The sequence below is a fragment of the Muntiacus reevesi genome, chromosome 2 (genome assembly GCF_963930625.1).
Source record: "Muntiacus reevesi chromosome 2, mMunRee1.1, whole genome shotgun sequence".
Taxonomy (NCBI): domain Eukaryota; kingdom Metazoa; phylum Chordata; class Mammalia; order Artiodactyla; family Cervidae; genus Muntiacus; species Muntiacus reevesi.
Window position 1 is genome coordinate 94635723 of NC_089250.1, and position 14156 is coordinate 94649878.

Consider the following 14156-nt stretch of genomic DNA (forward strand, 5'->3'; position numbering starts at 1 on the left):
AAAGAATTTTCTAATTTCATTCTTTTTCATGTAGCTATCCAGTTTTCCCAGAAGCATCTCCTCCAAAGAGTGTCTTTTCTTTTTTCCCCATTTATTTTTGTTAGTTGGAGGCTAATTACTTTACAATATTGTAGTGGTTTTTGCCATACATTGACATGAATCAGCCATGGATTTACATGTGTTCCCCTTCCCGATCCCCCCTCCCGCCTCCCTCTCCATCCCATCCCTCTGGGTCTTACCAGTGCACCAGGCCCGAGCACTTATCTCATGCATCCAACCTGGACTGGCTATCTGTTTCATCCTTGATAGTATACTTGTTTCAATGCTATTCTCTCAGAACATCCCACCCTCGCCTTCTCCCAGAGAGTGTCTTTTCTTCATTGTATATCTTGCCTCCTTTGTCACAGATTAGGTGACCACAGGTGTGTGGGTTTATTTCTGGGCTTTTTATCCTGTTTCATTGAGCTAATATGTTTCTGTTTTGTGTCAGTACCATATGTTTTGAAAACGGTGGCTTTGTAGTATAGTCTGAATTTAGGGAGCCTGATTCCTTCAGCTCCATTTTTGCTTCCCCCTGCCCTGCCCTTAGGATTGCTTTGGTTATTTGGAGTCTTTTTTGCCTGCATACAAATTTAAAAATTATTTTGTTCTAGTTCTGTGAAAAATGCCATTGGTAATTAGATAGGGATTGCAATGAGTCTGTAGATTGCCTTGGGTAATATAGTCATTTTGACAGTATTGATTCTTCCAATCTAAGAAAGTATTATATTTTTCCATCTGTGTCATCTTTGATTTCTTTCATCAGCATCTTGCAGTTTTCAGAGTACAGGTCTTCTGCCTCCTTAGGTTGGTTTATTCCTGGATATTTTATTCTTTTTTAAAAAATAATTTTTATTTATTCATTTTTGGCTGTGCTGGTTCTTCATTGCTGCATGGGTTTTCCCTAGTTGCGGAGAGCAGGGGCTACTCTCTAGTTGCAGTGTATTGAGGACTTCTCACTGTGGTGGCTTCTCCTACTGCAGAACATGGCTCTAGGGCACACAGGCTTCAGTAGTCACAGCGAGAGGCCTCAGTAGTTATGGTTCCCAGACTCTAGAGCACTGGGCTTCATAGCTGTGCTGCGTAGGCTTAGTTGCTCTGCAGCATGTTGGTTCTTCCCAGACTAGGGATTGAACCTGTGTCAACTGCACAGACAGGCAGATTCTTTATCTAGGTCACCAAGGCCGCCCTATTTTATTCATTTTGATGTGATGGTAAATGGGATTGTTTCTTGAGTTTATCTTTCTGATCTTTCATTGTTAGTGTATAGACATGCAACAGATTTCTATGTGTTAATTTTGTATCCTGCAACTTTACTGAAATCATTGATGAGCTCTAGTAGTTTCCTGGTAGCATCTTAGCAGTGACAGTTTTACTTCTTTTCCCATTTGGATTCCTTTTATTTATTTTTCTTCTCTGATTGCCATGGCTAGGGCTTCCAAAACTACATTGAATAAAAGTGGTAGAGTGAACATCTTTGTCTTGTTTTTGATGTCAGAGGAACTGTTTTCAGCTTTTCACCATTGGGTATGATGTTAGCTGGAGGTTTGTCAAATACGGCCTTTATTTTGTTGAGGTATATTCCTTCTGTGCCCACTTTCTGTACAGTTTTTTTTAATTCATGATTGGGTGTTGAATTTTGTCAAAAGCTTTTTCTGCATCTGTTGAGATGATCATGTGATTTTTATTCTTTAGTATGTTAGTGTAGTGTATCAGACAATTGATTTGTGGATACTGACAAATTCTTGCATCCCTGGGAAAAGTCCCACTTTATCATGGTATATGATTCTTTTAATGTATTATTGGATTCTGTTTGCTGGTATTTTGTTGCAAATTTTTGCATCTATATTCATCAGAGATATTGACCTATAATTTTCTTTTTTGTGTGTGTGGTATCTTTGCCTGGGTTTGGTACCAAGGTGATGGTAGCTTCATAGAGTGAGTTTGGGACTGTGTTTTCCCCTGCAATTTTTTGGAGGTGTTTCAGAAAGATAGGTGTTAACTCTTCTCTAAAGCTTTGATAGAATTCACCCGTGAAGCCATCTGATCTTAGATATCTGTTTGTTGAAAGATTTTAAATCACAGTTTCAGTTTCATTGGGGGGGGGGCTCTGCCTTCAGTCTCTTTGTCCCACCACTGCGCCACAGCCAACTCCCGCCTCCCCCGGAGACTGCACGGCCCCCAGGTAGGTCTAGTCCAAGCTCCTGTGGCGTCACTGCTTTGTTCTGGGTCCCAGGGAACAGGAAACCATCTGTGCACCATCTAGGTGTGGAGTCTCTGTCTCCACCAGTCTTGGGGAGATCCTGCACTCCAAGCCTGCTGGTTTTCAAAGCCAAATGCTGGAGGCACCTCCTTGCACTGCCAGACCCTCAGGTTCTGGAGCCTGAAGTGGGGTCAGAACTAGCACTCCTGTGAGAGACCTCTGGGATACTGTTATTTTCCAGTCTGTGGGTCTCCCAACCAGCTGGTATGGCATTTGATGATATTGTGAGAGTACCCCTCCTACCATCTCATGGCTTTTTTTGGGTAGGTTCCAGTCTTTTTTGTTGATAGTTGTTCATCAGTTGTGATTTTGGTGTTTTTGTAAGGAGAAGTGAGCTTAAGTCTTTTTACTTCACCATTTTGTCCACACTTGAGGGGCTGTTTTATTTGAAATGCTTTCTGCCTCCTTCCTCAGTGTATGCTGGTCATTATCCCCTTGATATGGGGTATGTAGGTGCAGCACCCCTTGCGTGCTCTCCTGGTGTGGCAGCAGTGATCAGCGCACACCTGCGGGTCTCCCAACAGCAGCGGTAGCCTGTACGCCTCAGGACAGCAGAGGCAGTGATCGGCGCCCACTTCTGGATCTCTCAGTGGGGCTAAGGCCCACGCCATCCTAGGACAGCAGGGGCAGTGATTCGGTGCCTGCTCACTGCTCATGCATGCTTCCCCTGACCGCAGGGCAGCGACTGGCTTCTGCTGCTAGGTCCCCTAGTTTCTGCAGCAGCCCCTGCCCACCTCTGGAGCCCACGATGGTGGCAACAGCTCTTGCCCAACCCCAGAACTCATAGAGGTGGCATCCTGTTGCCTGAGATCATGCACACATGGAAAGAAGCTCCTATGGCGGTCCCACCACTCTTCTTGTGCTCCCTCAGTAATGGTGCCTTGCCTCTCTGGGGAACTCAGCTTCTTTCGAGTGCACCCTCAGTTGTCACAGTCACCTCTTCAGGCTGTTTGCCTGCAGGCAGCCCCAGCCCTCTCCCTGGGTCTGACCTGAAGCTTGAGCTTCAGCACCCAGCTCCTGCCCATACCAGTGGATGAGCACCTCGGGATGGGGGGCACGGGGTGGCAGTGCCAACTGTCTGTGCAGGTAACTCTCTTGCCCTCCACACACTGGTGCTCTCCCTCTGTTCCCGGCTGATTCCCTCTGTCACCCCAGTCCCCACTGGCGAGAAGACTTCCCAGGATGCGGGAACATTTCCTCCTTCACAGCTCCCTCCCCGGGACACAGGTCCCATCCAGTGCCTTTCTGTCTCGTTTTTTTGTTTCTTTATTCTTTTGTCCTACTTCGTTATGTTGAGCTTTTCTTGCCCTTTTTGAAACCTGAGGTCTTTTGTCAGTGTTCAGTAGATGTTCTGTGCAAATCCTTCCATTTGTATAAGTGTTTTCGATGTATCTATGGAAGGAAATAAGCTCCAAGTCCTACTCCTCAGCCATCTTGGTTCCTCCTTATAATACATGTGATTTCTGCAGAAATTTCTGCTGTTAGTCCAGACAGGTTTTCATTTAATGTTGCTTATATTTTGAAGATAACTGCAATCAGAAAATGTCAGCTTTTCTAAATAGAACAAAAATTACTATTTGCATATTTACTGCCTTTCCCTTTCCCAAGGCCATTAAAGAGATTCCACTTCGTTTCTTCCCTTCACTTGACTTCTGAAAGGCTTTTAGCAGGAAGCAATTTGGGGATGCTATGAGGCTGTGTGGGGGGGTGGGGGAGCAAAAACAGGGTGAAGGAGTGATTTTTCTGGGAGTTTTATCAAATGGGTATCTGGGGAAACTAGGGTGTGAGGAGTACATGAGAGAAGAAAGAACGATTTTTCAAAGTATTGTTCAAGAATGACAATAAAGAACTTTAGTTACTTTGAGATTAGTCATTGATTGTCATCAGGTTGCTCTGGCCACAACACAGCTTGGGGTGAGACAAATGGATGAATGATTTAATAAGACTGCAAATTATCAAAAGCCTTACAACAATAACTGAGAGGGTGTGTGGGGTTGTGCTGTGCGTGCGTGCATGCTCTGCCACGTTTGACTCTTTGCAACCTCGTGGACTGTAGTCTGCCAGGCTCCTCTGTCCATGCCATTTCCCAGGAAAGAATATAGGAGTGGGTTGCCATTTCCTACTCCAAGGGATCTTCCTGACCCAGGATGTGAACCTGCATCTCCTGCATTGGCAGGTGGATTCTTTACCACTGAGCCAGCTGGGAAGCTCTTGTGAGGGTAAATAACACTGATCTTTAATCTAAATTTTTAGATTAAATTTAGATTTAACCTAAATTTTTAGATTAAAATCTAAATCTTTAATTTAAAACTAATCTGAAAGTGGAAGGTGTTGTTACAAAGTGACATTCACTGTTGTTCCTTTCAGTTTTTGTTGATCAAGATTTGCTATTATGTTAAAGAAAAGTTAGGTAGCTGATTTATGATCTATGACTTTTATAGTGTGAATAACAATTATATATATATTTTTTCTTTTCTGGGACATTGAATTTTACATTGTCTTGGGGGGAAAAGAACACAGGAAGGAGAAGTGGAAGAAAATTTCATTCAATATGTCTTTCTTGCATATGAAACAAACTTGTCAACTCTATATTTTCTTTTTTTGTCCTATCATCCGTCATATTCTGCTCTATAATATTGGCCAAAGCAATAGAATTTTCTCTAACTGAAAATGTAGGACATAGTCTGTAAAGTAACCAGATGTCAGATGAATTCTTCAAGATTTTAATGTTATCAATCAGCATGGCTACAACAGGTAAAAAAGATTCCTAGAGTAATCCTTTCACAGTAACTGTTTTAAAAATGGCCTTTTATATTATTTGTAAATATAAACATTACATGCTATTTCTATATATAAATTTCCAAAAGGAACAATTTTTATAGACTGTCACTGACACCTCACAGATTTTTTAAAAGAAAATTTTCCTTTATTTGACTGGATTCTTTCATATCATTATCAACATTTCTGATTTCATTTAGCTTAAAAACACCTAGGATTACTTTAGAGCAGAATCGATTGGTCATGTAAGAAAAATGGTCCCTTGGGGGTTTTCAGACAGAATCTACCATATAAGGCTAATCTTTCATAGGTTACAGAGGTGGATCAACAGCATTCTTGCTTTTATTTCTGTGAAAGCAGAAACTGGGAAAGAAGACTGAAAATGTAGAGGTGGTAAGAACGAATTCATTTCTGCTTTTTGTTGATAATGTGATTATGTAAAGATAGTGTTACTGTCATTAACACTCAAATTACTTCATGAACAAAATGAAATCTCAAATTTAGTAATTAGATGAGTTCACAAACAGGTAGTTAATGGCCTTGCAAACTAGGAAAATTTCACTAGTCAGAAACTATCTGTGCATTGTTTTCTTGCAGGGAACAAATCACAAGACAGTGGCATAGCAGAGATGGAAGAGCTTCCTGTACCACATAACATCAAAATAAGCAATATTACCTGCGACTCATTCAAGATTTCATGGGAAATGGATTCAAAATCAAAGGACCGTATTACACACTATTTCATTGACCTCAATAAGAAAGAGAACAAGAACTCCAATAAATTTAAACACAAGGTAAAATGCTAACACATCCTTATATTCATTTGTATCTTAAAACTTTCTAATTATGATGCCATTTTGAATGAAGGAATAATGTTGCACTGATTACTTATACTTGACATTGAAAATGGAAATTATATGTCACTTAAAAGCTGTATCCTTCCAAGAAATTTTATAAGGAATTGACACATATATGGGTAAAATACATTTTTTTCCCAGAAAAGGTGAAATCTTAACTCTCTTACAGACATAAAAAAATGAACATGTGTTAAAGATTTTATTTAACACACTAATGAGGTAACTGATGAAGTTTATTAATAGAACCAATTCAAAGGATGGTCCAGAAAAGACATTTTAAGGATCAGGATATTGAAATAAATGTACAGTGGAGGCAAAACCCGTGTGGTGTTGGGGAAGAACAAGGGCAATAGTAGAGGGAATACTTCCAGTGGACAAAATTCGCTGGCATGTGTTTAGACAAGAATAACGGAATTGGTATCACATGTCTACAAATTACAGAATTGTATAATATATTCTGCAAAATCAGAAAAAGACAACCAGCAGAGTGTGCTATAGATGGTTCATAATTTTCCAGTGAAGCACACATTTTTCCCTATAAATAACTGCCAAAAGGACAATGTCAGTGGCAGCTTATAAACTTTAGAATATTTTTCAAAATACTTAAGGCCTGAAAACTGCTTTGTGTAGTCAATTTTATTTTATGGTTTGAGAGTAAAAGTAGCATTTAAGTGTTTTAGACTTGTAACAATTCTCTGATATTTATGCTCTTAGCTGTCTGCTTATCACTATCTTAACTGATACATCTGTCTCTCCAAAAGTAGCTCTAGAGAGGATAAATAATTCTTTGACTTAAAAATTCTTTATGTTTTCAGTGTTTTCACTGATATGAAAACTGATCTTATTTTAATATTTTATAACTAAATTTTAACTTGATAAATTTTTTGGAAGAATTCTTATCTAAAACTTATGCATTTTACTCTATATGTATAGTATAACTATAAATACTAATGGTGAGTGAGGCTTATACGTACAGATAAATGTGATAGAACAAGATTGATAAAACAGTATTTTCCCATGTCCCAATTTTAATCTTTTGAGTGTTCGATATTCTCTTTGGTGACACTTGGCCTCTTTGAAATAGCTTTGAAATGTCTAGCATTAAATGTGAGGGGTCAAGATTTGACCCCCTTCCTTCATTGCACACTTAGAATACCATATCTTTGGAAATACAGTGAATATGAACTAGCAGGTTTAGTTACCTTATTATTAATCATTGTTTTAAAATACCTAGACTTTCTGTGACATATAGGCTCCGTATCTGAATACAAGTAAAACAAATGTTACCACATTTGTATGTGAAGCAGTCATTTATTTTAAAATATTCTGTCCCTTCACATATAAAACATTTAATAATGGGCTTCTCTGACTGAACAACAGCAACAATATATTAAATAAATATAATATTTTAAAATATTAGAATATTGCACTTTAAGGAGCATATTAAGGAATGTATAGAGAAGAACATTATACTAGAAATCAAGAAGATGAATCTGTGTACACTTATGCCATTAGCTAGCTGTGTGATCTTTGCATATTTCTTGATCAAATCGGGCCTTATTTTTTACATATGAAGAATAAGAGATTTGAAGATCATAATTGCTAAATATCTTTAAAGAAGAAACTTCTGTCACTAGCCAGGAATTTAGTAAGTTCTTCCACATTGTTTACAATTGACTCAAGTTACACTGCTACATTAATTCATCTTCTTCCACCCACCTGTCCCCCCTTCCTCCTTTCTTTTCTTAGGACGTTCCAACAAAACTGGTGGCAAAAGCCGTTCCCTTGCCGATGACTGTCCGTGGACACTGGTTTTTGAGCCCAAGAACTGAGTATACAGTAGCAGTGCAGACTGCCTCAAAACAAGTTGATGGTGATTATGTTGTGTCTGAATGGAGTGAAATTATAGAATTCTGCACAGCAGGTAAGAGAACTGGGTACAAATATTGGGGAGGGGAACTTATTTGATAGTTCCTGGAAAGCTAATTATAGAAAATATATTTTTGTAATTATTAAGTGACATTTATTGGTCATTTTTACATTTACAAACATTTACAAACTGATTAGAGAGGAGGTTCTCAGCACAAACTAGATAATGGCATTACATTACTTCTGTGCTACATGCACAATTTGATTTTTCAAAGTAAAGGCTTTACAAATAAAACCTGATGCAGTATGAAAATATATTCAGCATATTTTGAGATTCATTTTGAGAGAGAGAGATCTTTTTTCTTCCTTTTTTTCATTTCTTATTTTCACAGTCTTGAAAGAAGGAAGCCAGAAATATCATTCTCTTAATTTAAGGAAATGAAGCCAGATCGCAATGACTTTATGTAACAAAAATGTTATTGGATTTTTCACTTGAATGCTGACAATCTCTCTCTAAACTCATGTCGTGTGAGTGTGTGTGTCTTTGCTTCATGAAAGTACCTCATAGCCATTTGGCATTGGGGTGTCTAATGTAGAAAGCCCGTCCCTCTTGATCTTGAACTGTACTTTAATAGCCCACTGGGCTGAAAAGGTTACCATAACCATTTATATACTTGTTTTATTCATTCAGTCAAGAAACAAATATTTATTGAGCACTTAAATAGATGGTGAAGGGACACAAAGACATAGAGCTACCTGAATACATCTGTCATCCATTCTTTCTGTCTCTTAGAATAGGGCTTTGTTTCCTTTTTGTCTAGGTGATTGTTTCCTCTATAAAACTGTAGAAAGAGGCTAAATGTTTGTTTCCACACAAAGGAGCTTGTAGAAAAAGTCTTAGACACTTGCCTCACCTATTGCAGGTTGCTTAGCAACTTCCCCAGCTGAGGCATCCTTCAGATAAATCAGCTATTTTTCCCCCATAGCCTCACAGTAGGTTTATTTCAGACTCAGAACGTGCTTAGCTACTACTTTATCTCAATATCTTCTTTTTTTTCCTTAATTTCAAACTCAGTATAAAATTTCCCATGTGGATATGTACAATGGATGAAGTTTTAATTCTTAACTATTGTGATTTTATCTTCAACCTTTTTTGTTTGTTCTATGAGGAAGTTGCTAAGGATCTCAGTATATGAGAGCAAACAAAACAGTATCCCTCTGGTACTATATTTCTTCCTAAGATGTCATAGATTGTAAGATCCACCACTTTATGTATCTCTAAAAAAAATTAAACTGCCAATTAAACTGTGAAACAGTGTTTTCTTATCACATATATTAGACTCATGTCAGAGATGCTGAAATGTGGGAAAAATATATTTTAGAATAGATGAAATATGGTATACATCATAGTCCAGTAGTCAGTAATTAAATTGCTAAAGATTTCAACGTTGTATTAATAGTGTGTAAAGAATTCTCATTTTACCTGTATTTTATGTGTCACATTAGAATTACTATATCCCCTCAACTTTTTTCCTGAATAAAATTCCTCCTTGGAATCCACCTCATGCTTACTCTTTTTACACATCTTTCCATTTGCCCTTACTGCATCCTACCAGGGAGGGAGGTAGACACAGTAAAAGACACAGTATCTTTTGACATTGTTTTAATACATGCTATTTTCCATAGAATTGTACCAAACAGCATCGTCGTATTCATTTTTTAAGAAGCTATAATGTACCTCCTAAACCCCATTTGACATTAGGGAGAAGTGAGATAATATTTCTTCTTTAGCTTAAGGAAGACCTTTGGCATTTTCAGTTCAGAAATATCTGTCTAGATACTCCATTCTATAATCTATATGACTACATGAGTACATGTTTTATTTCTATGTATATAAAGAAAGACCTTTAGTTTTCTTTCTTTCCTTTAGAGTGATCAATCTGTTGCTCTTTTATTCAAGTATATCCCCTAATTATTCTAAGGAAGTTTTAGGGGTAAATAATAAGGAAAATGCCAGCTTATTTTAAATGTGCCACAATATTTTTCTATAAATCATTTTGTTTTCATGAGTAAAATCTAAGGAGAATTTTTTTTTCAAAGCTTGTTGTTTCAGTTTATTAAAATAATTCAGAGCCTGTTTCATCTAAGCTTTATCAATCACCTTTACTCTGTAAATCTTAGAAAGCTATCTTATATATTGTCTTTTAACCTAGACATCTAATTCACTCAAAATTTACTGAGCATATATTGTATGCTATGCACTGCGCAAAGTATTGGAAATAAAGCAGAATGCCACTGACCAATCTAGTTTAATCAGTGACACAGATAAAACCCCATAATAAGTCACAGCTGTCTATATATTGCCTCTTCCCTTAGACTGAATTCTTTGAGAGGAAGAGGAATTTTTTTATCTTTTCAATTGATCGTTTGTATAATTTTGCACAGTGTCTTGTACATCACATGTCCTAATCTAAATAAATATTCATTGAGCCAGTGAAGCAGTGACTAAACAAACTATGCTGCCATGAGTAGTTCAACTAGGTTGCTTTCGTTTGGAAAGTCTTGAAATCTTTACAGACCAAAATTTTTGCTTAGATTCTAGAACAGGAGTTTGGCAACAATCCTCAATTTTCAAAACAAAAAGCTGGTGAAGACATCTGCTTACTGTGAGAGATGCTTTATATTTTCACAAGCTCTTGTATACTCAAAAACTACCAACTAGTAGCCAAAGACCTAGTCTCTTAAGTTACTAGCTTTATGGACATTTGGCAAATCATTAAGCTGTGGCAAGCCTCAATCTCTGCATCAATAAAATGGTTATATTATATCTGTCTTCCCAGCCTCATAGATTTAGGGGGTAAATTAGATGACCATTATTATTACTCCTTTAAATTCTATTTGCTATTCCTTTCAGGTTACAAGCTTCTTTTATTTGATTCAGCAGCTGATGGAAGGAAAGGCTAGTGTGGTACTGATTGACATTACTCAATCTTTAAATAGGTGTTCCTTATTTAACACTTTGGTTTCAGGATCTTTAATTTCAGTGAGTGAAAAAAATGCAAGCATATTCTTAAAAACAACCATAAACTATAACAAAAATATTTTTGCAGAAAAAAAATGTGCCACAAAGACAGTGAATGTTTTCAAGTGAAGTTTCTTATTCACTGAGATGAGTTTCCCAAAAGAGAATCTGAAAATCTACAAGTTATTAAGCATGTAGCCAATACTTTTGATGGTGTATTTTTAATAACAAACTTTTTTTGTTATTTTCAGACTATTCAAAAGTTCATCTAACACAACTGTTGGAGAAGGCCGAAGTGATTGCCGGACGGATGCTCAAATTTTCTGTTTTTTATCGTAACCAGCACAAAGAATATTTTGACTATATTCGGTAAGAATCAAACAAGATACATACCGATTTACTTTACTAACTGCCATTCTAAATTCTAGGCTCAGGTTTCCCTTGAGTCTGCTTCTGTGAAATAGCAATTTTAGTTTTCTTCTCAAAATATTTAATTCTACTGACTTTTATTTCCCAGAATAATTAAGTTTAAAAAAAAAAAAGTCAGATCATGGGATTTTTTTTCCCACCTCACTTAGATTCCTTTCTATGATCACTTGTAACACCAACTCCTATCTGTTTGGGTGGAAGACCACCAAGATTAAGGTTGATGAGCATGTCACGGACTCCTCCGATTCCCAGTAACTCAGTACCTTCTGTCTCATACCAACTATTGAATTTTCTCCTGAAAATGAGAGAATAAAAGGGTGACTGTTTCATGAGATATGGTGAGTTAGGCAGAATTGTCAGACTTCTGCCAACATAGAAATCTCTCAGCTATTACACTGTGTTAATTATTCATGAGGGAAATCTTATTTACTTTTGAATTCTAGTGATCAGTAGTATTTTTAAGTTATCCTGTGTTTGTCCCTGAAAACAGTTTCCCAGAATTCAAAAGAATTCCATGTCACAAGTAGTTTTAATACTTACAGCCCTTTCATATTTGTAGAAGAGAATTTCATGAGAGTAAATGGGCAGATATGTGTTTTTAAGTGAGAATGAAGCCTTTAAGTTGACGGGGCTATACAGGTTCTAAAACTTCTACACAGTAATCCCTATAATTTGTCATTTTAAAAGCCCTTGCTCTCACTTTTTAAACTCTTGATGGGATTGTATCTGAAAAAAATTTAGGAAGTTTTATTGTTTTGTTTCACAACTCTCTAGTTTTTCTTAAGTCAAGATGATGGTTCCAAATCTAAATAAGATCCAAGCTGTGGAAAATGCAAAGGGAATCAAAGAGAGAGGTGAATTTAGGCATGCATGTTCTTCAAAATAAGTACTTTGCAATATCATATATTTTGATCATGAAAACAATTCCTGCCTTATGTTTGAATAGCCTATAAATACAGAGTTTAGTCTATAATTCTCTTTCTGGTAAATTATTTACCCTTGAGTCTATGTAATTCATGGAAAATGCTATTCACATAATTTAGAACTGAGAGAATACTAATTACTATACTTGTCAGTTGTTGTATGGGAGTAACCACAAATGACTTAACAAGAAAGGTATTTCTTTATATTTGTTAAGCATAAAATCAGAAATAAAATAGATCCGCTGTTGCTATTTTCTTTCGTAATAAATACAGCAATGGAATAAATACACCTTTGGTACTAGGCTTAGCCCTGGAAGGCTGCCAGCGTCAATCTTAGGTGGCCACTGGAGGTCACTGTTTCTCTGACTTCTCTCTGTCCTTTGGCCTGTTTTGGGGTCCTTAGATACTCTAGAATTTGCTCCATCTGTTTTCAAAAGTTCTTCCAAGAAGAAAAAAGACAGACAGAAAGCATGGAAAATGGAAATAAAATTGTTGTATATATTGTATGATTGATTCCAATATACTAGTATAAAAGGTGTGTTTACTAACAGGGACATTTACCTTTGTTGGACTTTCCATGATAGTCATAAAATCTATGTACATTAAATTTGATACAGTTTATCTACATATACTTCAGTATGTACTTATAAAATATATTTTCCAAGGCATGAGTACAGTTTTTCAGCACTGCTTTTTTAAATAGTTGTATTAACTAAAACCTCATTAGCATCAATGGATCTTAATTTTCTTTTTATGTAATGCATTCTAATCAGGGCACACTTTATCAGAATTCATTTAAAATGTCATCTTGTTATTCACAGTGCTTGACTAGAAAGGAACCTTTCACTTACCTGACACACTTTCCAAATCATTATGAATTATGAAAAATCCCTAGATAAATTCTGCATCAGTCCACATGGAATGAACTCGTTTTGATCTCTACCTCTAGAAATGAATTCCTAAATGAGTACTGCTTTATGTTACCCCAGATCAAAATACCACTTTTGCTCTTCCTTCTTCAAGTTCCCTAGGTGGCTTACTTGTCCTTAAAACACCTTTCTGTATCTTAAAGTTTTCTCTCCAGGGATTCACTGATATGGGTAGACATGTGTAGGATTTCCATTAGTGTTTGGCGGTAGAGTGTATATTCTCAGAGTTGATGTCAGTCACGGATAGTAAGACATTTCTTCTAGCCTAAGTTCCTGTTTATCTGTTTTCTGCTGTTCCTACTTCACATAATTGCACTTGTAGATTTATGCAGAATACATGTCATGTTAATAATTGGGTTTTGTTCATGACAATGTAACAGGGTAAGCAGTTTTGATTCAGGACAAGATAGAGTAGACCTATTTCTCCCTGTTCCTCCTACTACATACAATTAAAAACCAGGAATGTTATATATATAAAGCAAACATAGGAGTCTGAAAGGTGGAAAGAAGGCCAACCAGTTAGGGACCTTGGGACCCAAAGGACAACACAGTGATGGATTTTCTGTTTAGCTCTCGTTCTGGACTAGGTGCTAGTCATCAGCTCACAAACATCAGTGGACACAGACAAAAAAATATCTGCCCCAAAAGTCTTCTGTGTTTACCCAAATGAACAGGAAAGGGACAGCCATGAAAGCAAAGTTTTTAGACAATAACTGCCTTTACTCCAGCTAAACACCATAGAAAAAAACCTTTTTTTCCACGCCACCAGCCTCAGCCAGGTAGGGAACCTAGACTTGTATCTTCCGACTGTTAGGAACCATCCTTCCCTCCTCCTCCACCCCTTGTTGCAGTGGCATCAGAGAAGGCTAATGGGGAGACGGCGTTTACAACCCACACCAGTGGCAATGAGATGCCTGTCAGCCTTCCCACTGGGCTGGTGTCAGAGGAAGCCCAGTGGAAAGCCAACGGATGATAATAAGGTTAGCCCCTGCAGTGTCAGTGAAGGCAACATAGGAAGCAGTAATATCATATGGTATTTGTCTTTCT

General features: G+C 37.2%; 1 protein-coding gene across 1 annotated transcript in view; it reads left to right on the top strand.

Moving 5' to 3' along the window:
- The window catches only part of PHYHIPL (phytanoyl-CoA 2-hydroxylase interacting protein like), a 102145-nt gene that overhangs the window by 84661 nt on the left and 3328 nt on the right, over positions 1 to 14156 (top strand). Inside the window, exons 2-4 of the mRNA XM_065922383.1 lie at positions 5678 to 5874; positions 7687 to 7861; positions 11080 to 11197. Coding sequence (XP_065778455.1) covers positions 5678 to 5874; positions 7687 to 7861; positions 11080 to 11197 — 490 coding nt within the window. The remainder of the gene's footprint in view (positions 1 to 5677; positions 5875 to 7686; positions 7862 to 11079; positions 11198 to 14156) is intronic.